Source organism: Scyliorhinus canicula, chromosome 5 (genome assembly GCF_902713615.1).
Source record: "Scyliorhinus canicula chromosome 5, sScyCan1.1, whole genome shotgun sequence".
Classification (NCBI taxonomy): Eukaryota; Metazoa; Chordata; class Chondrichthyes; order Carcharhiniformes; family Scyliorhinidae; genus Scyliorhinus; species Scyliorhinus canicula.
The window spans coordinates 15,749,220-15,776,857 of NC_052150.1; the positions used below are offsets into that span (position 1 = coordinate 15,749,220).

General features: G+C 45.9%; 1 protein-coding gene across 1 annotated transcript in view; it reads right to left on the reverse strand.

Moving 5' to 3' along the window:
- Window positions 1-27,638, reverse strand: part of fars2 (phenylalanyl-tRNA synthetase 2, mitochondrial) — a 541,716-nt gene that overhangs the window by 397,755 nt on the left and 116,323 nt on the right. The window contains 7 exon segments of the mRNA XM_038796635.1: window positions 19,632-19,791; window positions 21,436-21,533; window positions 21,536-21,631; window positions 21,634-21,694; window positions 21,696-21,722; window positions 21,724-21,934; window positions 21,936-22,060. Coding sequence (XP_038652563.1) covers window positions 19,632-19,791; window positions 21,436-21,533; window positions 21,536-21,631; window positions 21,634-21,694; window positions 21,696-21,722; window positions 21,724-21,934; window positions 21,936-22,060 — 778 coding nt within the window.

Genomic DNA, 27,638 nt, shown 5'->3' on the forward strand with positions numbered 1-27,638 from the left:
AGAGACTATTCAGTTTTACTTGGGTGGTGCGGGAGCTTTGAGAAAAAATTATTCGGGATAGTATTAATAATCACATGGAAAAATGTCAGATGATTAGGAAAAGCCAGCATGGATTTCTTAAGGGAAACTCAGGTTTAACCAATTTGCTGGAGGTTTTTCAAGAGGTAACAGAGAGGATTAATGAGAGTAATGCTGTTAATATGTTGTACATGGGCTTCCAAAAGTCATCGATATAGTGTCACGCCATAGACTTGTGAGAAAAAGTATAGCTCATGGAATAAAAAGAACAGTAGGAATGCATAAAAAATTGGCTGAGTAATAGGAAACTTAGTCTTAGTTAAATATTATTTTTCGGGCAGAAGAAGGGTTTGTAGTGGGGTTTCCCAGGGGTCAGTATTGGGACCCTTACATTTCCTGATGTATATTAATGATACAGATCAGGCTCGTCTTAGGTACGGTCCAGGGGCCAAAAGCGGCCCGTGACGTTTTATAATTCCTATCTGCCAGTCAGTTTCAGTGCAAGATTCCGCTTTGAACAGCTCCTCCAATCACAGGCTGTTTCTCACCTGCGTTTGCTGTGGATAGGCTCACTAGTCAGCCTATCAGCAGCAAATGAGGGAGAGAAACAATCTCTGATTGGTGGAGCAGTAAACTGTGCGCTGATGGCTGGTGGGGGAGAGACGCAAAGGTATGTTGGGGCTGGGGCCCGCAGAGCCAAGCAATGATGGGGGCTGGAGCCTACAGGGCCAAGTAATGGTAAGGCCGGAGCTCGCAGAGCCAAGCAATGGTGGGGCCGGAACTAGGAGAGCCAAGTAATGGTGGGGCCGGAGCTAAAAGAGCCAAACAATGGAGGGGCCGGAGCCCGCAGAGCCAAGCAATGGTGGGGCCGGAGCCCAGTGAATCAGGTATGGTGGGGCGGAGCCCACAGAGCGAAGCAATAGCAGTGCTGGAGCCCAGTGAGCCAGGTATGGTGGGCTGGAGCCTGGTGAGCCAGGTATGGTGGGGCCAGTGCTCACGGAGCCCAGAAATTGTGGGGCCTGATCTCGCAAAGCCAAACAATGGTGGGGCCGGAGCCCATGGAACCAAGTTCTATTGGAAATGGAGCTTGACAGTCATGTATGTCGGGGCTGGGAAGGGCGGGCCAGGGAGAGCAAAGTCACATTGGGCTTAGTAACATTGAAGTTTTGCCATTTTGGTGAGACCAGGGATGAGAAGAGACTGAGTGGATGTGTGTGTTGGAGTGAGTGACTGTGTGAAAGCGAGTGAGTGATTGTGTGTACCTGTGATCGAGTGGGTGTAGGAGTGAGTGAATGTATGGTGTGGGAGTGAGTGACTGAGTGGATGGGGGTGTGGGAATGAGTGATTGAGTGTATGGGGCTGTGAGAGTGAGTGGATGACCGGTTGGCTCTTGGGAGATAAGGGGTAGCTGCTGAGGTCTTGGCTAATGATGCCATTACGGAGGCCGGTGACCGATGCGTAGATCTGATAAAACAAGGACCTTGCGGCCATTCAGGCTGCCATTGAGTTGTGTGCCGGACTGCTGAAAATGCAGTTGCGATGCCTCGATCGCTCTGGTGGTGCACTGCAGTACAAAACCCGGCATGTTGCCCATTTTGTGATTGTCTGCTCTTGCCTCCACAATCTGAGACAACAGCGGGGGTGATGTGCTGGAGGTGGAGAAGGAACTTTCGGCCTGGTCTGAGGATGAGGTGGAGCCAGGCCAGGAGGGGCTGCAGGATGAGCCATAGGAGGACCAGGGGAGCAGCTGGAGAATGGAGGTCAGGCGGCAACGAGGGTCCGGCAGGCCCACAGGACCAGGAGGGCCCACATCCTTGCGCGCTTCACATAGGACATGACTTCACCCTTCATCTCAACCCCGCCTGCCTTACCACCCATCACCATGCCACGCCTCTCCATCCTCCCCCCCAACCATTCCCCACCCACCCATTCCGCGCCCTATCCCCCCTTCCCAATCACCCTCCCAGGTAAGCAAGTCTGCAGTGCAGAATAACATGAGAGACTTGTAATTGATAATATGGAAAGATGTGTCATTTGAAACATGGAAGTCTGGCAATACCTGATTTAAGAAACATGAGAGGACACAGGGAAAGATCCCATGAAGGGTTAACAGCAGCTGCAAAGAGCAGGATTATAAAATGCAGATTCCTTCTCCCAAACAAACAAACAGGATTTTTGTATGAAGCTAAAAACAATGACTCACACCTTCATTGAAATTAACCATTTTAGTAAGCATCTGGAAAAGCATGGATGAGGGTTTTAGTTGAGTTAGGTGATAAATGTAAACCTTTCAAGTTACAACCAAGTGGATTTTTAGCATTACGCTAAACGCAATGATTCACACCTTCATTTAAGTAAAATCAGCAGATAGAAAAGAATGACTGGGGGGGGGGGAGCAAATATATAGGTGTGAGGCTCTGCAGAAATCAGGTAAATTAAAGAAAACTGGAGACTATCAGTCTACGAGAAACATAATTTAAAGCCAAAATCAAAGTCAAAATTATGAGCTGGGGACACAATTCGATAATAAAACTATAGAAATGACAGGAACCAAAATTCACACCCCTATTGAAACCAAAGCATTTTTGAATATCACAAAGGAACTTTGAACATCACAAAGGAAACAATGTAATCAGAGACCTGAGAGGTGAGGTCATGTCAAAATGAATACTTTGTCATGTTAGAGAAATTCAGATTAACTCCTTTTACAATCCAAGTGAAATAAAAGTTACTTTACAATAAAGTCATAAAAATGTAATAACAGTTAGAAAGATATATAAACCCTGAGAAAGGGGACAGGAGATTAGGGAGAGAAGGAGAGAAGGAACAAGCAGTTCAGAGTCAGTTTACAGTCAGCTCGGACATGGGAAAGCAACAAAGCAAAGTATTCGAGCTAAAACAGCTAATACATCTAAGGAAGACCAGAATTTAAAGAGGACGTAGCTCAGATACAGCCAGCAGAGTCAGCTCTCACAGCTCAGTACATGGGAAAGATAGAACATAGCAACCGAGCTAACCAGCGAAGAGATCTAAAGAAGACCAGACTTTAAAGAAGACTGATTGTCAAGGTGGGCCTGAAGGTCCCTTCAACCAACCAGAAGGATCCAGAAGCAAGATCTTTTTACCTTTCTGTGAAGACAGTGATTGCAGCTTTTAAAAGAAAAAAATATAATAATAAAATAACTTTAATATTTAACCTGAAACAGTGGTTATTCCTAAGTCTACTTTACTTACTTAGCAATGCGGGACCCAGGATTGATGCTACTAAGTGGTAAGTAGATGAAATCTTCTGTGAAGGTATGGGTTATACCGGGGGATAACTTGAAAATATAGTTTGACCTGAATATCACCCACCGAAGCCTGCATAGGAGTCAGGGAGTGAGAATCCCTGTTCACCATTTAGAATGTCGGCCCTTTTTGGTATAGGGGGAATTCTAAGAATAGTGGTGAGTTTTCAACAACAGACTTCACATGTCTTTGGTCGAACTTTTTTTTATTGGTGTACCATCATTACCCTAACTGTCCCTAGCTATCGGTGATGGCAATGTGCCCTCCGCCCCACAGTGTCCTCTCAGCTCTCAGTGTTCCACAAACTGATTCAGCCCTCCATGCTCTGTCACTCTGTCATTACATCTAGGTGTGTCCCCAGGATGTACACCAGAGGTCGAGGCAGTCTGTTGCCTCACCGTACCACCCTGTTCTGCCCGCTGACCCTGAGAAGCACCGTTGTCAGGAGGCGGGGGGACAGACTCAGGAGAGCTGGAGACCACCGTTGTTTCCCAGGAGGGAGGCTCCGGGTTGGCCTCCAGCACCCCCTCCTCACGGTCGATGCCTGTGAGTCCGAGGCCCCTGCATCATCTGGCCCTGCCAGCCCTGACAGTTCCCCATTGTCAGCATCCCGTTGTTGATCCGTCAGCGATGCCCCTCTGTGACCAGGGCACGCTCTGCAGTGCCTCACCAATGTCAATCTGTGTTTGGCACACATTCCTCAGCGACTGGAACATACTCCGCAGAACCTCAACAAGGTCTCCCTGCATCTAGGACACGTCCCCTAGTGACTGTTAGATGTTATTGAGGCGCTCAGCCATGACCCCAACTCCACCTGTCCGGCCAGGTCAAAATACTCAAATTGTGTAGCGGGTCTGTGTGGTAGCATAGCTGCTTGCTTTCTGAGGTTTCCTCTATGGGATCAGTTTAAGGGCTGCTCCCCCTCGTTACCGGGAGCTGCCAGGTGCGGTCCAGGCAAATCAGTTGGTGGGGCAGCCATTTCCGCCGAGAGGCCCATCATTACAGGCCCTAATTGGCGTTAGATACCAATGGCAATCTCGCCGGTTCAGCCATTGGGAAGCACCCAGCAATTCCCGCTTGCTACCACATTTAGAAACTTTTCCGTTAGATCGCACCAGTTAACTCTGTTATCCTCTTCGCAGATGCTGGTTGACCTGTTGAGTATTTCCAGCACTTTCTGTTTCTATTTCAGATTACCAGCTTCTGCAGTATTTTGCTTGTACAAAAAGGTACATCATATGAACCTCAAGGTGTGTTAGCTCTGGAAAGACAAGTCAACATGTGTACTTTATATGAACATAGCTTGTGACAAACAAAGAACAAGACCAAAGAAAAGTACATCACAGGAACAGGCCCTTCGGCCCTCAAAGCCTGCGCCGACCATGCTGCCCGTCTAAACTAAAATCTTCTACACTTCCATATCCCTCTATACCCATCCTATTCATGTATTTGTCAAGACACCCCTTAAATGTCATTATCGTCCCTGCTTCCACCACCCCCTCCGGCAGCGAGTTCCAGGCACCCACTACACTGTGTGTAAAACATTTCCATCGTACATCTCCTCTAAGCCTTGCCCATCGCACCTTAAATAAATGCCCATAGTAATTGACCCCTCTTACTCTGGGAAAAAGCCTCTGACTATCCACTCTGTCTATGCCCCTCATAATTTTGTAGACCTCTATCAGGTCGCCTCTCAACCTCCATCGTTCCAGTGAGAACAAACCGAGTTTATTCCTCATAGCTAATGCCCTCCATACCAGGCAACATCCTGGCAAATCTCTTCTGCACCCTCTCTAAAGCCTCCACAACCTTCTGGTAGTGTGGTGACAAGAATTGAACACTATACTCCAAGTGTTGCCTAACTAAAGTTCTATACAGCTGCAACATGACTTGCCAATTCTTATACTCAATGCCACGGCCAATGAAGGCAAGCATGCCGTATGCCTTCTTGACTACCTTCTCCATCTGTGTTGCCCCTTTCAGTGACCTGTGGACCTGCACACCTAGATCTCTCTGATTGTCAATACTCTTGAGGGTTCTACCATTCACTATAAATTCCCTACCTACATTAGACCTTCCAAAATGCATTACGTCACATTTGTCCGGATTAAACTCCATCTGCCATCTCTCCGCCCAAGTGTCCAAACAATCTAAATCTTGCTGTATTCTCTGACAGTCCTCATCGCTATCCGCAATTCTGCCAACCTTTGTGTCATCCGCAAACTTACTAATCAGAAGTTACATTTTCCTCCAAATCATTTATGTATACTATGAACAGCAAAGGACCCAGCACTGATCCCTGCCGAACACCACTAGTCACAGCCCTCTAATCAGAAAAGCACCCTTCCATTGCTATCCTCTGCCTTCTATGACCTAGCCAGTTCTGTATCCAACTTGCCAGCTCACCCCTGGTCCCGTGTGACTTCACCTTTTGTACCAGTCTGCCAGTAGAGACAAGAAACCTTGTCAAAGGCCTTACTGAAGTCCATATAGACAGCATCCATTGCCCTACCTGCAACAATCATCTTTGTGACCTCCTCGAAAAACTCTACAAGTTAGTGAGACATGAGCTCCCCTTCACAAAACCGTGCTGCCTCTCGCTAATATGTCCACTTGCTTCCAAATGGGAGTAAATCCTGTCTTGAAGAATTCTCTCCAGTAATTTCCCTATCACTGATGTAAGGCTCGCTGGTCTGTAGTTCTCTGGATTATCCTTGCTACCCTTCTTAAACAAAGGAATAGCATTGGCTATTCTCCAGTCCTCTGGGACATCACCTGAAGACAGCGAGGAACCAAAGATTTCTGTCAAGGCCTCAGCAATTTCCTCTCTTGACTCCTTCAGTATTCTGGGGTAGATCCCGTCAGTCTCTGGGGACTTATCCACCTTAATATTTTTTAAGACGCCCAACACCTCGTCTTTTTAGATCTCAATGTGACCCAGGCTATCTACACACCCTTCTCCAGACTCAATATTGACCAATTCCTTCTCTTTGGTGAATACTGATGCAAAGTATTCATTTAGTACCTCGCCGATTTCCTCTGGCTCAACACATAGATTCCCTCTCCTGTAATTCAGTGGGCCAACCCTTTCCCTGGCAACCCTCTTGCTTTTTATATACGTGTAAAAAGCCTTGGGATTTTCCTTAACCCTATTTGCCAATGACTTTTCGTGACCCCTTTTAGCCCTTCTGACTCCTTGCTTAAATTCTTTCCTACTTTCCTTATATTCCACACAGACTTCATCTGTTCCCATCTGACAATATCCCTTGTTATCCAAGGTTCCCGAAATTTGCCATATTTGTCCTTCTTCCTCACAGGAACATGCCAGTCCTGAATTCCTTTCAACTGACATTTGAAAGCCTCCCACATGTCAGATGTTGATTTACCTCAAACATCCACCCCCAATCTAGGTTCTTCAGTTCCCGCCTAATATTGTTATACTTAGCCTTTCCCCAATTTAGCACATTCACTCTAGGACCACTCTTATCCTTGTCCACCAGCACTTTAAAACTTACTGAATTGTGGTCACTGTTCCCGAAGTGCTCCCCTACTGAAACTTCTACCACCTGGCCGAGCTTATTCACCAATACCAGGTCCAGTACAGCCCCTTCCCTAGTTGGACTACCTACATATTGTTTTCAAAAGCCCTCCTGGATGCTCCTTACAAACTCTGCCCCATCCAAGCCCCTGGCACTGAGTGAGTCCCAGTCAATATTGGGAAAGTGAAAGTCTCCCATCACAACAACCCTGTTGCTTTTACTCCTTTCCAAAATCTGTCACCCTATTTGCTCCTCTATCTCCCCCTGGCTGTTAGGAGGCCTGTAGTAAACCCCCAACTTTGTGACTGCACCCTTCTTATTCCTGATTTCTACGCATATAGCCTCGCTGCCCTCTGAGGTGTCCTCCCGTAGTACAGCTGTGGTATTCTCCCTAACCACTATGCGCAACTCCACCACCCCTTTTACTTCCCCATCTATCCCGCCTGAAACATCTAAATCCTGGAACGTTTAGCTGCCAATCCTGTCCTTCCCTCAACCAGATCTCTATAATGGCAACAACATTATAGTTCCAAGTACTAATCCAAGCTCTCAGTTCACCTGCCTTACCCGTAATACCTGCATTAAAACATATGCACTTCAGGCCAACAGACACGCTGCTTTCAGTAACATCTCCCTGTCTGCTCTTCCTCAGAGCTATACTGGCCCTATTCCCTCGTTCTTCTTCAATACTTTCACCTTCGGACCTATTGCTCCGGTACCAACTCCCTGGCATACTAGTTTAAACACTCCCGTGTGACACTAGCAAAACTCGCGGCTAGGATATTTATGCCTCTCCAGTTTAGATGCAACCCGTCCTTCTTATACAGATCACACCTTCCCCGGAAGAGCTCCCAGTGGTCCAGATAACGGAAACCTTCCCTCCTACACCAGCTGTTTCTGCACGTGTTTAGCTGCTCTATCGTCCTATTTCTAGCCTCGCTGGCACGTGGCACAGGGAGTAATCCCGAGATTATAACCCTGGAGGTACTGTCTTTTAACTTTCTGCCTAGCTCCCTGAACTCCTGCTGCAGGACCTCAAGCCCTTTCCTGCCTATGTCGTTAGTACCAATATGTACAACGACCTGTGCCTGTTTTTCCTCCCCCTTCAGGATGCCCGCTACCCATTCTGAGACATCCTGGACCCTGGCACCAGGTAGGCAACATACCATCCTGGAGTCTCTTTCACATCCACAGAAGCACCTATCTGTGCCCCTGACTATAGAGTCCCCTATGACTATTGCTCTTCTGCGCTTTGACCCTCCCTGCTGAACATCAGGGGAGGGGAGGGGAGGGGGGGTTGTTTCGGTGGAGGGAAGGAATGTGTACATGTGTTTGTTGAATATGCCGGGTGCTAACCTATTTCTTATTTTTGTAATTACTGGGGGGGGGGGGGGGGGGGGGGGGGAAGAGATGAAAAATCTCAATAAAAATTATTTTTTAAAAAAATAAATAAAAATAAAAATCACTTAACTTCCCAGGATGCTCTCTGGTTCTCTCCCTGCAGATTAAAAGTTACAGGCCAGAAGAAAGAGAACAAAACGGTTGGGAAAAAGCACCTTCTCCCACTCTGCACCGAATTACCTCACTGCAGCAAATTACCAAGTTTCAATTCCCACTCTGGATGAGTCACACTCACTCAGGATGTGTCTGCTACACTTGCGCAAAGCTTCTATCTACAAAGTTGGACTATCTACAAATTGTTTTAAGAAGCCCTCCTGGATGCTCCTTACAAACTCTGCCCCGCCCTAGCCCCTAGCACTAAGTGAGTCCCAGTCAATATTGGGGAAGTTAAAGTCTACCATCACAACAACCCTGTTGCTTTTACTCCTTTCCAAAATCTGACTACCTATTTGCTCCTCTATCTCCCCCTGGCTGTTGGGAGGCCTGTAGTAAACCCCCAACATTGTGACTGCACCCTTCTTATTCCTGATCTCTACCCATATAGCCTCGCTGCCCTCTGAGGTGTCCTCCCGTAATACAGCTGTGATATTCTCTCTAACCAGTTGCGCAACCCCTCCACCCCTTTTACATCTTCCTCTATCCCTCCTGAAACATTTAAATCCTGGAACGCTTAGCTGCCAATCGTGTCCTTCCCTCCACCAGGTCTCTGTAATGGCAACAACATCATAGCTCCAAGTACTAATCCAAGCTCTAAGTTCATCTGCCTTACCTGTTATACTTCTTGCATTAAAACATATGCACTTCAGGCCACCAGTCCCGCTGTTTTCAGCAACATCTCCCTGTCTGCTTTTCCTGAGAGCCAAACTGGCCCTATTCCCTAGTTCTCCCTCAAATTTTTCACCTTACGACCTATTGCTCTGGTACCCACCCCCCTGCCATACTAGTTTAAACCCTCCTGTGTGACACTAGCAAACCACTGGACAACCTTACTCATTGTTCTTTTTTGCCAACAGTGGATGTAGGTTTCTTTCATTAAACTGTATGGATCACGTATTGAAGTCTACTGTAGCATTTTAGCAATGGGGTTTCCAGTTTTGCTATTTTCCTGTGAAATGAAACCATCTACTTCCCTGAGTGTGCAATGTGATCTGAAAATGACAGATTGGGAAGGTTTGGCTTAATCTCTGTACTGTGCATGAGTTAGCTGTGTCAACCAGTGTTTGAGTGGAGTTTTGATGGACAGAATGGCATAAACGGATACAGAAGCAGGGTGGGAGGAAGTAATTAGTCAGGGAGAACGCTCATGTGGAGCATACATTTTGACATAGACCAGGTGGATCAAATATATGAATTCTGTAGTACAGAAGCATGGGATGTAAATCTACTTGTTGTTTCAAGCAACGTGACTTGATTGAGAAAGCCTGGTGTTGACTGATGTTCACCATAACACCAAACTTGAGCCCAGATATAGTAAGACTGTGCACGACTCTTCCCAGAAAATAAACAACTCTGCCCCCTGACCACAGCACAGGTTCAAGCATATTACTATGCAGGGGTCTCATCAGGGATGGTTGGTCATCTGATATTTAAATTTTTTGAAGTTAATAGAAGCTATCTGTAGAAATGCATCATTACCCTCCGCCTGCTGCACAATGACATGCAAGCCGTGATCCTTATCAAGGGATCTGCCACAGACCCAGCACGAGTGCAATCTGGGGTCAAGCAAGATTGTGTCATCACACCATTGCTCTTTCCATCATCCGCGCTGCAACACTCCGCCTCATCTCCATGAAACTTCCCGCCAGAGCGGAGCTTCTCTGCAATATGAGAGCGAAACTACTCAACCTATGACACCTCCATTTCGGAACCAGGATCAGTCCAACCTCTGTTATTAAACTGCAACACATCACTTATATGTGCACACTCAGAGGTCGCGCTCCAAACTATCTTCAATGCACTCATGAGGCATATGAAAGAATAGGCCTTAGGTTAAATATCCAGAAGGCAAAAGTCCTCTAACAGCCTGTTTCTGGTGCACAACATGGCCTCTGAATATGAAAATCTATAGCGAATCATTGGACAACGTAGACCATATCTCATACCTTCCACATTGCCGATTCCCAGTGAGGGCAAATATCGACGGTGAAACTCAACATCGCCTCCAATGTGCCAGCACCAAACTTATGGTCTGTTGACCTGCAGTGTGACCTGTCCTCATGTATGCATCAGAGACAACATATAGCAGTGACCTTAAATCCCTGGAGAAATATCACTATTGATACCTCCACAAAATCCTGCAAATTCAGTGGCAGGATAGGCGCTCCAATATCTGTGTCCTCTCTCAGGCTAACATCCCCAGTATTGAGGCACCGGTTATGGTCAATAAGTTACGTTTGACAGGCCATAGTGTCTGCATACTGACATAAGACTCCCAAAACAAGCTCCCTATCCAAACTTCGTCATGGCAAGTGGTTGCCAAAGGATGGAGGAAATGTTTCAGGGATGTCCTCAAAGCCTCCCTAAAAAAATGCAACATCCTCACCGATTTGTGGGAATCACTTTCTTGAGACTGCGCAAACTGAAGTAGAAGCTTTTGCTAAGGTGCCGACCATTTTAAACATTTCTGACAGACCCAGGAGGAAGCCAAGCGCAAACAGTGGAAGGAATGTCCCAAAGACCAAGCATTTCATCCACTACCAACATCAAACACTACCTGCCTCATCTGTGGCTTGGTGTGTGGATCCAAAATTGGACAATTTAGCCACCTCATGACCCACAAGTAGAAAAAAATAATTGTCAGTCACAAGGGACTGCCCAAGAAGAAGACATGATCGCAATCTTTTGAAAAACCAAGAACTTAACGGCTGGATAACATTTGTGCCGAGGACATAAACTGTGCCACACTTGTATGGTCAGTGTTGAACAGAAATGATTGGATTGCTTGCCAATTCTCAGGTTACGTCACAATTCAACCAGTTAATGGATTATATTTCATTAACTGACGTAACAATGTCTCAAACAAATTTAAAAACCATAGGACCCCACCAACCAATTTTAGAGTGAGAAAAAATGCAATAGCTTTGGATAATGCACACAATATTAGTGACGACAAATCATTGGTGATTGTTCAAAAATAGTGACAGGTCTTTTTCAGGTACAACGTAATCGCTCCAAATATGTGATTCCCACTTTATTCTACTCCTGTTAATTATTGTGGGGCAGCACGGTGGCACAGTGGTTAGCACTGATGCCTCACGACGCCGAGGTCCCAGGTTCGATCCTGGCTCTGGGTCACTGGCTGTGTGGAGTTTTCACATTCTCCCGGTGTTTGCGTGGGTGTCGCCCCCCCAATCTAAAGATTTGCAGGGTAGGTGGATTGGCCATGCTAAATTGCCCCTTAATTTGAAAGAAAATCAATTGGGCAATCTAAATTTAAAAAAAAAGAATTATTGTGAAGAAATCATAACATATAACTTGCCTTCACAATTGCAATTACTATTATGCAGAGGACTGAAGTTTTGATAGAAGCATATATGCGACGATGAACAACTGAGAAACAGTAAGAGTGAATTGCTGCTGGATGTAAAATTGCATTATATTGTTGGTCGTTCTGGGTGAGTGTGCTTAACACTCAATTTGGCTCTGTTTCTGTACTTAGCTTTGGCGTCGCCAGGTGTCGTTAAGACACCGCCACAAGCTTCAAGGTGAAGTTCAAAGCAATAAAACCATACACCAATTAGTAAGTACAAACAACTGAGTTTATTATAATACAATTATAATAACTACCCATGCACACGCTAAAAGGATTAAACTTATTCCTACCGCTAAATAAACTAATACTTATCTCAAAGGAACTGCTGGGTCAGGGAACAAGGCCTCTTGCTCTGCTCTGGTCTGCAGACTTCAGGTTGGTATCAGTTAAAAGGGGTCAGGAGTGTCTATCTCTGGTAGCGGTCGTTGTGAGGCACTTACTTGTTGGCGGCTGCTGTCCGAACCCTCTCCTCTCTCTTGTTCAAGATCTTCTTGGCAAAAGCTGGTCCAAGTGCTGGTCCACGGAGGAGTGTTGGTCAAAGAGAGAGAAGGGCTGGAGGGCTGGATCAGAAGACTGAACCATGTGTGGAACCTATCTTTTATAGGTCCCAGGGGATCCGCGCCCCTTTGGGTGGACTCCCTTACCTGCTTGGAATCGATTGGGTCTCTTCCCAATCGATTATGTTTGAATCCCCCAATAATGGGGCACATCCTCGGTCACTGGGGCGGTTCTTGGGACTTATTGTTTTGGGCTTCTCTGGCGCCGAAAGGTCAGGCCTTCCATTCAATGTATCGATCTGTGTTTAACTTGTTTCCATTGTATCTGGGGATCGCCCGGTATCGCCTCATTAGTATGTTAACTGGTTTCTTTTCACAGTGCTGTCTGGTTTCTGCAGCAGTCAAAACTGGTTTCTGCAGCCATCCCAATATACAAGCGCTTTGCAAGCTGCTTGCTTTACTACATGTCTATTTTCCCTGCATTCCTTGCAATCTTCCATTTTGTGTTGGGCAGTGGCCACCCCAGGTGGCTACAATATATTTTGTCGTGCCATTTTCATTCCTCAATTGATTTTCCACACACAAAATATGTGACAAAAAAATCGACGTTTTTGTCTTTGGATTGATATTGTTTAGAATAGCAGAACTAAAGAATTTCTGGAAAATTGGGCAACACGGCAGCACAGTGGTTAGCACTGTTGCTTCACAGCGCCAGGGTCTCAGGTTGGATTCCCTGCTGGGTCATTGTCTGTGAGGAGTCTGCACGTTCTCCCCATGTCTACGTGGGTTTCCACCGGGTGCTCCGGTTTCCTCCTACAGTCCAAAGACGTGCAGGTTAGGTGGATTGGCCATGCTAAATTGCCCTTAGTGTCCAAAATGGTTAGGAGGGGTTATTGGGTTATGGGGATAGGGTGGAAGTGAGGGCTTAAGTTGGTCGGTGCAGACTCGATGGGCCAAATGGCCTCCTTCTGCACTGTATGTTCTATGTTCTAACTAAAGAAGTATTAGAAATGGGCATGTGCCTGAGCTGCCTATGAAATGCCCTTTGTTCTAGGTGAGAATTAGATGGTAGACTTGTGAACCAGCAGGCCTTTCAGCACTGTGGCATTTGATGTCCAGATAAGATAGGGATAGTTATATTCATTTGGGCTCTCCATGAGAAATTTCATTCACTGGGAGTTCCAGTAATTTGAGCACATTTCTAGATTTGTTCATAGAATGGAAGTGCAGCAGGCATTTATTGCTCATGCTTGGTCATCCTTGAGGAGCTGATGGTGAGCAGTCTCTTTGAACTGCTGCAGTTCATGTGCTGGAACCCTTGTGGTCAAGAGTACTGATAAGGAAGGACTTCCAGGATTTTGGCCCAGCGACGGTAAAGTAACAGCAGTCTATTTCCAGGTCAGGATGGTGTGTGATTTGGAGGGGAACTTGAAGGTGGTGGTGTTCCCACATGCCATAGGGCACCAATCAAGTGGCTGCTTTGTCCTATTTCTTAAGTGTGGTTGCAGCTGCACTCATCCAGGTAACTATGGAGTGTTCCATCAAACTCGTGACTTGTGCCTTGTAGATGATGGAGTCAGGAGGTGAGTTACTGGCCACAGAATCACAGCCTTTGGCCTGCTCTTGAATCTGGTTCAGTCAAGTTTCTAGTCAATGAGTTCAAATCCCATCATGTCTGTTGGGTAATTTAAACTCAATTAATTAAATCTAGAGTGAAAAGCCAGTATAAATAATGGTAACCATGAAACTACCGGATTGTTATCAAAACCCATCTGGGTTATACAACATACTAAAGCACCTGCTTACTTTTCTCCAGCTAGAGGAAGGTTGCTCCTCACAATACTAAACAAGGCTTAACACTCAGGATAAAGTCTGTAGAATCTCATTGTTAAGATTACTCAAATATTAGCTACCAAGCATGCTATTAATTTACCCTACCTAGGTGAGATTTTGTGTTTCTTGTTTAAATGTTCCAGGGTCTGATCTTATTTATGTTTCCCCGGAAATGAATCCATTGGCATCAGACAAAACCTTGAGAATATAAGTGCCAACTAATCCTATACAGGGCAAGTATACAGAAGAATCAAAAAGCTATGCTCTTTAGGTTATATAGAAAGGCCACTATTAACCCATCCTACGATCCTTAGTTTAGCATGCAGATCGAACATAAGACTGCTAAAAGCAACTAAATTATCTTTAGAATGCGAAGGGCTGAAGCTCAAATTGGAATTATACAATTAGCATGGAGACTATGCTACGAATGGGAAATATTTGTACAGTATCCCCATTGCATTGAAACACATGTTGGAGTGACTGAATCAAAACAAAACAAAGCATTTTATAGCTGAGGGCACGATAGCATAGTAGTTCTGCTACTCGGCCAGTCTCCCAGAGGTCTGGAGTATTGATTTGGAAGTCTAAGTTCAACTTCCACTGTGAGGAATTTAAATTTTGAATTAAATAAATCTGAAATAAGAAGTTAGTAACAGAGCATGAAATTATCAGATTGTCATAAAAACCCATCTTGCTTACACATGTCCGCTACGGAAAGAAATCTGCCATACTTACTCTGTATGGCCTACATGTGATTCCAGGCCCGGGGATTGCAACTTGCTCTTTAACATCTCTTTTATGCTTCCAACCTTTTCCGGTTGGATCACATTACATAAAAAAAAGCATAAATAAAACTAAGAAAGGAGATATTTTTATTGTGGGGCCAAAAAGCTATACATCATGATGCACGTTATGGTTTCAAATTATTATTTTAACGGAAAACATCATGGTGCTCAAAATAAACCAGTTTGAGTGGTACAGCTGCTCCATAATTGTACATGGATCAAGAGACAGGTTTATGGTTACTACCATTATTGTTCCTTATACGGTGAGGTGAAAAATTATTCTGAATGTGCTGCCAGAAGCTGTTTTTTATATCATGAGAATCAAGAGCTGAAAAAACTGTTGTAAAATTACATAAAAAATATGACAATTCAGTCTTAGATCTATTTTAAATTTGTTTTTTTTTCTATTGATATAGAAATTCAATGTATTATTACATACGCAAATTATGCCTTCTACCAGAGACAATAGACAATTTGTCAAGAATTTTGGTTCAGCGCTTGCTGGTCCCATCGGGGGGGGGAGGCTTTTGCACTCGAGGGAACGCGGATCGACTTTTTCATGGTGGGGGAGGCTTTGCTGGCTGGGGTTAAGGGGTCGGAATACTCAGCAATTTCAGTATCAGATCATGCTCCGCATTGGGTCGATATGGTACTGGAAAAGGGGGTAGCGCAGAGGCCGGGGTGGAAATCAGATGTAGGACTTTTGGGGGACCAAGGGTTCTGTGACAAAATTGAAAAGGTAATTGAGGAATATGTAGATTTCAACTGTACGGGTGAGGTGTCGAAGGCAGTTCTCTGGGAGTCTCTGAAGGCGGTGGTGAGGGGTGAGGAGATCTCGTTTCAGGCTAGGGTGGACAAAGAGGAGGTTGGAGCGGCAGAGGGTAATAGATGAAATGTTGGAGGTAGATAGGAGTTATAAAGAAGATGGGGGACCCAGCGAAGTTGGAAGAGGAAGGAACTACAGGCGAGCTTGACCGACTATCTACCAGGATGGCGGTGCGCCAACTGAGACGAGCAAGGGGTGCAGTTTACAAGCATGGAGATAAGGCATGGCGTATGTTAGCAGGTCAGCTCCGGAGGGAGGCAGCGGTAAGGGAAATGATTCAGGTGAGGGACAGGGCAAGGAAGTCGGTGGTGGCTCCAGCTCTGATTAACAAGGTCTTTGAGGAATTTTATGAGAGGTTGTACAGGTCAGAGCCACCTGGGGCAGACCGGGAGATGCAGGAATTTCTAGATGGGTTGGAGTACTCGAGGTTAGGGGAGGGGGACAGGGCTACATTAGAAGGCGCGATAGTGGAGCAGGAGATAAAAGATACGATTGGGAGGATGCAGTCGGGGAAGGTGGCAGGGCCGGATTGCTTTCCGGTGGAATATTATAAAACTTCAAGGATAAGCTGGCACCCCTGATGATGGGGATATTTGAAGAGGCGATAGGGAATGGGGTGTTGCCACAAACTTTGGGGCAGGCATCGATTTCCCTGTTGCTAAAAAAAGATAAGGACCTGACGGAGTGTGGGTCGTATTGGCCCATATCACTTTTGAATGTGGATGCAAAAGTATTGGCCAAGGTACTGGCGGGTAGGCTGGAGGAGTGCCTCCCGAAGGTGATAGGTGAGGATCAGACGGGGTTCGTGAGAGGGAGGCAGCTCTTTTCAAACGTTAGAAGGGTATTGATGTCGTTATGGCATCGGCGGAGGAGAAGGAAACAGAGGTGGTTGTGGCATTGGATGCTGAGAAGGCGTTTGACCGGGTAGAATGGGGGTACTTGATGGCAGTTCTGGAGCGGTTTGGGATTGAACCAAGATTTGTGAACTGGGTAAAGCTACTATATAAGGAGCCGAGGGCGAGTGTCCGCACAAACATCATCAGCTCGAGATACTTTTCTCTCCACCGTGGGACTAGGCAAGGATGTCCTATGTCCCCCCCTGTTGTTTGCACTCGCGATTGGGCCGTTGGTCATCGCATTAAGAAGTTTGGGGGTCTGGAAAGGGATAGTGCGGGGGGGATAGAGCACAGGGTGTCCTTACATGCCGATGACTTGCTGTTATACATGTTGGAACCAAGTGTGCCGATAGGGGGGAATATTGGAGCTGCTTCAGGTGTTTGGGTCTTTCTCGGGGTACAAACTAAATCTAGACAAGAGTGAGTATTTTGTGGTGTCTCGGCCGGGGGTGGGAGCAGGGGTGGGGGGTGGGGGGGGGGCTGCCATTCCGTAGGGCAGGGACTCACTTTAGGTAACTGGGGGTGCAGGTTTCCCAGGAGTCCGGGGGGGGGGGGGGGGGGGCTCCACAGTCCAAAGATGTGCAGGTTAGGTGGGTTGGCCATGCTAAATTGCCCTTAGTGTCCAAAATTGCCCTTAGTGTTGGGTGGGGTTACTGGGTTATGGGGATAGGGCGGGGGTGTGGGCTTGGGTAGGGTGCTCTTTCCAAGAGCCAGTGCAGACTCGATGGGCCAAATGGCCTCCTTCTGCACTGTAAATCCTATAGTCTATAGGTACAACATTTCTAGTTTGGTGGGGAGAGTGAAAGCTGATCTGGCAAGGTGGGATGGTCTCCCTCTGTCACTGGTGGGTCGGATACAGGCGGTTAAAGTGAACATTTCTGTTTCTGTTTATTTTTCAATGCTTGCCGATTTTCCTGCCAAAGGCTTTTTTCAGAGAGATTAAGGGAAGGATTACGTTGTTCATATGGGGAAGCAACGTGACCAGAGTTAGAAAGGTGCTGCTACAGAGGGGAAGGCAGGCAGGGGTTTGGGTCTTCCAACCTGACGTATTACTACTGGGTGGCGAATATGGAGAAGGTGCGGAGCTGGGTCAGAGAGATTGATTCCCAGTGAGTCAGAATGGAGGAGAGTTTGTGCAGGGGGTCGGGATTGAAAGCACTAGCAACAATGCTGCTCCCGATGGCCACGGGGAAATACTCAGGGATTCCGGTAATAATAGCTTCATTGAGAATTTGGAGGCAGTTTCGCCAACACTCTGGGTTGGGGGTAGGGTCAAGGGAAATGCCGATTCGGGGGAACCACAGATTTGAGCCAGGGAAGTGGGGTGGAAATTTCCGGAAAAGGGAGGAGAAGGGGATTAAGACACTAAAAGATTTGTTTCTTAGGGGTCGGTTTCCAGGATTGAAGGAGCTAGAAGCGAAGTATGGGCTGGAGCAGGGGGAAGTGTTTAGATACATGCAGGTCGAGATTTTGCCAGAAAGGAGATACAGAGCTTCCTGATGGAGCCGGCCTCCACATTGCTGGAGCAGGTGCTGATGACACGGGGACTGGAGAAGGGGATCGTGTCGGCAGTTTACGGAGCTATTTTGGAAGAGGAGAAGGCACCACTGGAAGGGATCAAAGCAAAGTGGGAGGAAGAGTTGGGAGAGGATATAGAGGAGGGGTTCTGGTGTGAGGTGCTCCGGAGAGTGAACGCCTCCACCTCGTGTGTGAGGTTGGGGCTGATACAGCTAAAGGTGGTATACAGAGCACACCTCACAGGAGCGAGGATGAGTTGATTCTTTGAAGGAGTAGAAGATGTGTGTGAACGTTGCGGGGCGAGGGGGGCTAATCACGTTCATATGGTTTGGTCCTGCCTAAAGCTACAGGATTACTGGAAGGAGCCAGGCCCTCGGGAGACCATATTCGGGGTGTCTGACTAGCCAGGGTTCGAAACGGTAGGGTAATCTCAAAAGTGGTGCACGTGAGACTGGACCCAGGCCCTCAAGAGGCCATATTCGGGGTGTCGGACCAGCCAGGGTTGAAAACGGGTGCGGGGGCAGATGTTGTAGCCTTCTCTTCGTTGATCGCCCGAATGCGGATCCTGACAGGTTGGAGAGCAACCTCTCCACCCTGTGCCCTGGCATGGCGGGGGACCTGTTGGAATTCTTGACTCTTGAGAAGGTTAAGTTTGAACTGAGGGGGAAGGATGGAGGGGTTCTACAATTCATGGGCATTATTCATTATGCACTTTCAAGAACTGGATAAAATTGAACATTAGTTGGGGGGGGGGGGGGGGGGAGGGTTGGGGGGGCTGTGTGTGTTCATGGTAATTATGTTTATGTGAACATGGGGCAGCACGGTGGCACAGTGGTTAACATTGCTGCCTACGGCGCTGAGGACCTGGGTTCGAATCCCGGCCCTGGGTCACTGTCCGTCTGGAATTTGCACGTTCTCCCCGTGTCTGCGTTGGTTTCACCCCCACAACCCAAAAATGTGCAGGTTAGGTGGATTGGCCATGCTAAATTGGCCCTTAATTGGATAAAATAATTGGCTACTCTAAATTTATTTAAAAAAATGTTTATGTGAACATGTGGACTAATGTTTGGGGTTTGGTGGGAGGATGGGATCGTTGTTATTGATATGGGGATTGACATATTTGTTACTGATTATTGTTTATTGTTGATGGGTGTAAATTTGGAAGAAAATGTGAAAAAGGAGAATAAAAATATAAACAAAAAAGAATTTTGGTTCAGAAATGGTGAATTTTCATCTTGTGGCTCAGTATAGTTTTTATTTTCGGCAACTTAAAAAAGTCTCTCCAAGTAAAATAAGATGGCCACACCCTTGCTGGACCCACAACAATTTGGTTGACTTTACCCTCTGAAATAACCTAGCAAAGCACTCATTTTACTCAATAGAACAATAAATGCAATCTTACCAATCTCATCACAATGTCAATTGATAAAAGAAAGTGAAGTGAGTCCTGCGAAAGCGTTAAGATCAGGTCACATATGCTTAATAATATTTTACATACCTTTCCCAAAGAGGTGCGTCATGACTTTCTTCAGGGTCTGCTTTAAATCAAACTCTAGTAGTTTAACTGCCTCCAGTGTGTGCATCTCTTGTTTATAGGGTGTGTGGCATCCCTTCTCAAAGATGCAAAGCTCTTCGCCATTTTGTACATTAGCAAACAACTGGAAAGACGAGAAGACCCTTTGGTTAGCTAAAGTGACACAAACTAATTAGAAATTGTCCATTTAGAGGTTTGATCCTTCACCCCACCCATTTATCATTATAATAATGATCTTTATTGTCACAAGTAGGCTTACATTAACACTGTAAAGAAGTTACGGTGTAACGCCCCTAGTCACCACACTCCGGCGTCTGTTCTGGTACACTTGAGGGAGAATTCAGAATGCCCAATTCACCGAACAAGCACGATTTTCAGGATTTGTGGGAGGAAACCGGAGCACCTGGAGGAAACCCACGCAGACATGGGGAGAACGTGCAGTCTCCCGTGGACCCCCAAGTGCAGGCCCTTTGGGCAGGGTGAAAGCCTGGCGCTGTTGGTGCCACCTGGGCACCCTGTAATTGCCAGCCTGGTTGGGACACGGCCATGGTGCCAGGTTGGCACTGCTAAAGGTGCAAGCTGGCATTTTCTGCACCCGTGCGATCGGGGCCTGGGAGCCCTGCGTGGGTGTGGGGTGAGGCGTCACTTTGGGGACCATTTGAAAATGGTGTCCCCATCTCTCGCTACACTGAGGAGTTCTGGCGAGCAAAGCTCCTCACTGTACAAAACACTATGTGCGTCGTCGGCCATGCGATACCCGTTGAGGCCCCTTATCAAATGCTAGTCGCGTTTTATAGCTTTGTGTTTCTCGGCGCTGCGAGCGCTGGAAAACACGTGGCTAAATGCACTTGCTGTGGGACTTTGTTCCCATTTAGTAAATTAATAATAAAATTAGCCTAATGATGCAACTGGATAACTGATGCAATTATTTATTTAAATGACCTATTGCAACAGCTGACTGGTGGTGGTAAAACCTGAGGATCACCACACCTCAGGCGTGGGGAAGGTTGAGAAGGCTGGGCTTTCATGAATAACCTCAGCCGGTACGGGGATTGAACCCACACTGCTGGCCTTGTTCTGGATCACAGACCAGCTGTCTAGCTCACATTTATGCCTCTATTTATGTAACCCAGAATCTTGTATGCTTTATTAACCATTATCTCAACCTGCCCTGCCACTTTCATTTGCGTACATTACTCCCAGATCCCTCTGCCCCTATGCAACCTTTAGAACTGTTCCCTTTATTTTATATTGCTTCTCCTCGTTCTTCCGATCAAAATGAATCACTTCACACTTCTCTGCATTAAATTTAATCTGCTACTTTGCCTGCGCATTCCACCAGCCTGTCTATGTCATTATGACGTTTAACAAGATCCTCCACACAGTTCAAAATACTCCCAGGTTTTGTGCCATCGTGCGTCCAGTGCTCTCAAGTCTAGGCCATTAAATATATATATATATATATATTTGAAGAAAAGCACAGATCCTAACACCAACTCCATGGAACCCCACTTTAAACTTCCTTCAGCCTGAAAAACAACCATTCACTCTCGATTTCAAATGTGAAGAATGTCCACTGAGGGGAGATGTCAAGCATCCGCAACCAACAATGGAATTGAACCCAGCAAGAGTCCCCAACCCCAAAATGAGGGAAGAAAACTGTAAAAGATATTGGTTCTTTCATCCACCAACATGAGACCAAAGACTAATATTTGCATCAAACAGAATATTTGAGAGGTAATGAGGAATTATGCAAGTCAACTCTCACCTCATGCTTTGAAAATAGTCTCACACCCTCCATTTGATGGAAGACTGGATAGTGGCTGCAGTCAATCTCATCTCGTCGGTAGACATCTCCAACTACCAGAAGGCATTAAGACCTGCACGAATGAGTTCATGCTGGTGAGCAGATGTGTGAGCCCGGAGCATGTTAGTTTGATTCAGATAGAAGTTATCCCCTTTCTCCTGCTTGCGTGATCCGGTGGTATAAGTAAACTGTCAAAGTTCTGCTCTGTAGTAACCACAGGGGGACAGATTATCATACACTGAAAATATATGGATTCCTATTGCGACTCAAATAATGCGTGTAGAAATGATCCTTAATGCGTTCCTTAATGAGCCATAAAGGGTGGTTTTTTTGGTTCTGTAAGCTTTTCCCCACTTTCGACAAAATCTTCGGCGTAACATTTGTATAGTCATCTCGAAGGTAGAATTTCTCAAAGAGTTCAATCGAGTCAGAAAGTGTTGCCCTGCTGATGGGCCTGGTGTATGTTTCTGAACTGCTTTATGTTTCCACCAGCATCTCCTGGTTGTAACTGTAGAGAACGTGAAACCTTTTGAAACCGTAGATACGAGAAGAATTTACAAGGTATCCTCATTATTGTCAATCGAACCTGGGAAAAAAAATTGTTCAACTCCTGCATTTAATTTGTATATCATTCATGTGCATAGTATCACAAAAATATTGCAATTCAACATCCCCAATTAATGAACAGAAACAAAATAACATATCCAAGAACTTTGGACATGCTGGTTATAGAGACTGCCCAAGTAACATTGTTCACGTCAATTTAGCCAATAATAAATTGATGAGTAAATGAGAAGGATAAACTATTAAAAAGCTCTGAGAGAATTCCAGAGGAATGCCAAATCGCGTTCTTTCATCACATTCTGTGTTTCAATGCAAGTTATCAAACATTTCACTAGAAAATGAATAATGATAATATCAGAAATTCAGAAAATTGTGCATTAATGAAATTTAGTTATAAAATAATAAGTTCAAGAGGCTAATTCAAACTAAATAGAAAAGTAAATTAGTAAGGAAAGGAATTAAAGAAGGCACCTTATTTGCAGCTAGTCACTAATGCACAAGAGGCCAGAATTGGAGGAACGGCGAGTTCTTGTGGAAGGGTGAGAGAGTGTGAATAACCATAGGACGGTAGAAGTTACAGAGGTAAGGAAGGTAAGGCCCATTAAAGGATTTAATTTACAGCGACAACATTAAATTGGATGTAATAAGTGGCTGGAAGCAACATATAGGGTAGCAAGAGTGATGGATAAGCAAGATATGTTGCAGGATAGGAGCAAGGTAGCAGAGCTTTGGATGAATTAAAGTTTACATAGAACATAGAACATACAATGCAGAAGGAGGCTATCAGCCCAACGGGTCTGCTCCGACCCACTTAAGCCCTCACTTCCACCTATCCCCATAAACCCAATAACCCCTCCTAACCTTTTTGGTCACTAAGGGCAATTTATCATGGCCACATCCATCTAACCTGCACATCTTGGATGTTGGGAGGAAACTGGAGCATCCGGAGGAAACCCACGCAGACACGGGGAAAACGTGCTGACTCTGCACAGACTGTGACCCAGCGGGGAATCGAACCTGGGACCCTGGTGCTGTGGAGCCACAGCGCTATCCACTTGTGCTACCGTGCTGCCATAGAATAGGGGATGTAAGGTCAGCCAGGAAGAGAATGGAAGTGGACAAAGACATGATGAGTGTTTCAGCAGCAAATTGGACTGAGGCAGGGGCAGAGGAGGGTGATCTTACAGAAATGGAGATAAATGGCTTTTGAGATGGTGCGGATTTGGGGTTGAACACTCAGGTAGGTGTTGACTAAGATAGCAAGGTTGCAATCAGTTTGGTTCAGCTTGAGATAGTGGACAGAGAGGGAGCTGGAATTGGTGGCACGGAACATTATTATGGCAGGAGCCTTACACAATGTATTGAGTTTTCCCTATGTACAGGCAAAAGAAATTTCAGCTCAAGAAACAACTGATATCAGATAAGCAGTCTGATAGAACAGAGACAGTGGATGAGTAGAGAAAAAAGCTGGTGTAGGAATTAGAACTGAGTGGCATCAGTGCACATGTGGAAGCCAATCCTATGCTTTGGATGATTTTGCTGTGGGGTAGCATATAGATAGTAATGAGGCTACGGATAGATCCAGAGGTAACAATGCAAAGGTGGAAAGCAAAACTATTTCTGGAGATGGCATCATAAACACAGTAAGCTCGCAGAGGGAATTTATTGTTGGAGGTGGGAGTTGGGGAAGTGGGGAATGCGTTTAAGAAGATGGTTGGTAATGGAGAAAATAAGCTGGAGATTAAATTTGTTCTCCTAATTATTCTCGCGTTTTGGCTAGTTTTGGCATGAGAATGAAGCCTGATATAAGCTGGTGGTGAAGCACTGAAACAGTTGTGCATCAGATACGCTCAATCTCCACCCTTTGCACTTTGAGAAGCAAAGATGGGACATAACAAAATGGAATAACCAGATGGAATAGAGTAAAGGACAAGATCATCAAATTTAGAGGTGTGGGAGCAACCTAACAGATTGATAGCTGCAGAACTGCCAGGGTGTTAGAATCATAGCATCATAGAATTTACAGTGCAGGAGGCCATTCGGCCCATTGGGACTACATGGCACTCAGAAAGAGCACCCTACTTAAGCCCACACCTCCACCCTATCCCCGTAACCCAGTAACCCCACCCTACCTTTTGGACACTAAGGGGCAATTTTACATGGCCAATCCACCTAACCTGCACATCTTTAGACTGTGGAAGGAAACCAGAGCACCAAGAGGAAGCCCAAGCAGACACGGGGAGAATATGCAAACACCACACAGACAGTCACCTGAGGCCTGTGAGGAAGCAGGGCTAACCACTGTGCCACCATGCCGCCCATGGAAAGTCAAAGCTTGAAAGTGCAAGAGAGAGAGGTTTTTCCAGGAACAGTCACAATTCAAAGAAGGAGGATACAGATGACGAATTAGGATGGAAATTGAAATCACTAAATTAGTTCCCAACAGGTTCACTGGCCAAGGAAATCAGATAGGAAAGAGGATTTTGAGATTGGGGTTGTTGATCCTAAGGTCGTGGCAACAAGTACTTTGATGAACCTTTTGCAAAATTCCAACAGATATACAGCAATGTGCTTATTCAATATGGATTCCAGCTTAGGTTGCAAAAAGGAATAAAGGAGTAGCAATTTGTCAAGGTAGGGATTTGGCAGGTGACGAAGTATATTGAGGCAATAAATTAAGGATGGCATGATTCGGGGATGGAAAAAGATAGGAGACTTGAGAAAGGGGCCATGAGCAAAGATAATTAGATAAAAGTAATGGCATTTAGGGTAGGCAATGATAAAAGATTAGGGAGCAGTTCTTAATCAGAGCGAGCAATTCCAGTTGTGTATTGAAATTGCATACACAGGGCGCGATTCTCCGCTGCCCACGATGGGTCGGAGAATAGCGGGAGGGCCTTCCCGACAATTTTCACGGCCTCCTGCTATTCTCCCCCCCTCCGGCCCGCCCCCCGACACAAATCGCTGCTCGTCGTTTTTTACGGCGAACAGCAATTCTCCGCAGGCCGATGGGCCGAATACCGCGGAGTTTACGGCCATTTTCACGGCCGCAATCACACCTGCTTTCAGCGTTCGTGAAAACGGCCGGAATGTTCCGTCCCGGACAACCATGGCACCGATTGGCACGGCCGTGCCAAGGGTGGCATGGGCCTGCGATGGGTGGGCACCGATCGCGGGCAGCGGGTCCGATACCGCGCACTATTTGTTCTTCCGCCGCCCCGCAGGATCAGTACGCGGAGTGGCTGAGGGCATGACGGCCTGCGCATGCACGGGTTTGACGCGTCTGCGGATGACGTCATCCGCGCATGCACAGGTTGGGCCGTCCAACCCGGCATCCGGGCTGACGTCATCGTGCGCTTCAGCCGTCGTGACGCTTGGCCGCGGACTTAGCGACGGTCGCTAAGGCCGCGACGCCGTGCCTCAATGGGGCCCCGCTGCTAGCCCGCCCGGGGGGGGAGAATCGGGTCCCGGGAGGGGGCACGGAGGCTGCCGTGAAACACGGCCAGTTTCACGGCAGCCTTTACGACTCGCCGCATTTGCGGAGAATCGTGCCCACAGTTCTCAGAGTTTTGGTGCTGGATTTTATGGCCCCCGGGTGGGCGTGTTTTCAGCATGGGCAGTAGCTCACCCCACCTGTAAAAAACAGCCGTGGACTGAACTGCAGACATGGAAGCCATGAGCTCAGCGCTGGCCATGAAGGAGAAGGTCCAATGGCCACTTGCTACTGGCAGAACAAGTAAGACAACTATGATTTATTGTGTGACACAGACAGACTTTACAGGCAGTAACTATTGGATCAGTGAGTTTTGATGCAATTATCCTCGGATGAGATGATGGAGGCAATGACCTTAGCATTGATGGCCAGAAAACAGTTAAGATCAGCACCAGCTACAAATGCAAAGGGATAGGGCAGCATGATGCTGACTTCACTGGTTGCTGCCTGGCCTTTTGTGATCTGGTTATGCTCATCCTTCTGACCTAGCTAGAAATGAGCACAGTAAGAAGTCTTACAACACCAGGTTAAAGTCCAACATGTTTGTTTCAAACACTAGCTTTCGGAGCACTGCTCCTTCCTCAGGTGAATGGCTGAATGGATCTATCCGTAGCCTCATTACTATCTATATGCTACCCCACAGCAAAATCATCATAGCTAAAAATGAAGATTTGCTTTTTCATAGAATCCAAGGCTGACAACAATCTACATTTATATGAAGTCTTTAACAAAATAAAATGTCCTAAGATGCTTCACAGGAGCATTATCAAACAAAATATGACATCACTCCATATCAGGAGATATGTCAGATGACCTAAAATTTGATCAAAGAGGTAGGTTTTAAGGCGCCTTTTAAAGGAGGAAAGCAGAGAGATGTAGATTGAATTACAGACTTTAGGATCAAGGTAACTGAACATGCAGCCACCAATGGTGGAGCGATTAATACTTGGGATGCTTAAGAGGTCAGAATTTGATTCACGCAGGTATGTCCAAGAAGTGAGAAAATATAATTACTATTTAGACTCTTCATGTCATGGTACTTCCATGGAGACCAAGAAAGGCTCTCATGAAGACAGTTTATGGCAAAAGAAAAGGGACCACAGAGGAGTAAATGAAGATTCTCTTAGACATTGTAATTTATCAACCGGAGAAGTAATATTACCATCTACAAAATACAGTGCAAGGCTGCATTTTGTAAGGAACAATAACAACACCTTGGATAAATATCACTGACTATGAGGATAATGCTATTGTATAATTCTGTTATGAAATCAACGTCTGAGAAATAGGTTTCAAAGATTGTTATATTAATAAGTGATCCCCCAAGGTCCCCGTGAGGGTTATCACGATAGGATCATGGCTGACCTAACACTCACAAAGTCCACTTTCCTGCGTCATGTCCGTAACTCTTAATTCCCCTACTGATTAAATCCAATCTCATTACATAATTTACCACTGAAAATATAAGCTGGTAACCTGATTCTGAAACTCTACTTAACCACTCATCCAAGTTACCTTCCCTGTTTGTAAGAATCTAGTTGACATTGTGTGATTCGTAAAACAGTGGTCTGAAACTCAGCCAATGAAGAGGATCAGGTACTAATTTGCTTTTCAATCACTCGAGAGGATAACATTTGCCATCATGACATTGAGGTAAATTTGCCCGTTATTGAGCCTGGTTGTATTGAATGACCCAGGAGCAGCATTTGCGGGTAATTCCAGCAAGCAAAGTCACATGCCAACAACAGAGCCTTATGAGCCGTCAATACCCCATGTCTGGATTTTTTTCAAGACATGACTGTATAGATTTGTTATGGTTTATGTAGTTTTGGGTAACAATAGGAATGCCACAATTAGCTTCACTGCCCTTGAGTGAGGGAGCAGGAAACCAAAGAAAAAAATCAGTCAGAACTTCTGTATCTAATTGCTATCTAGTGACCCCTGCTGGAAAATTCTCATAAACAAGCATTAGTACGCAAAATATTAGTTTAACTAATCACTGGCCAAACCAAGCCTTGATTGCCCATCCTTAGTTTCCTGTGAAGGTGATGATGGTATATCTTCTTGAACAACTGGCAGCAGTTTAATATAACTGAGCACGTTGTCG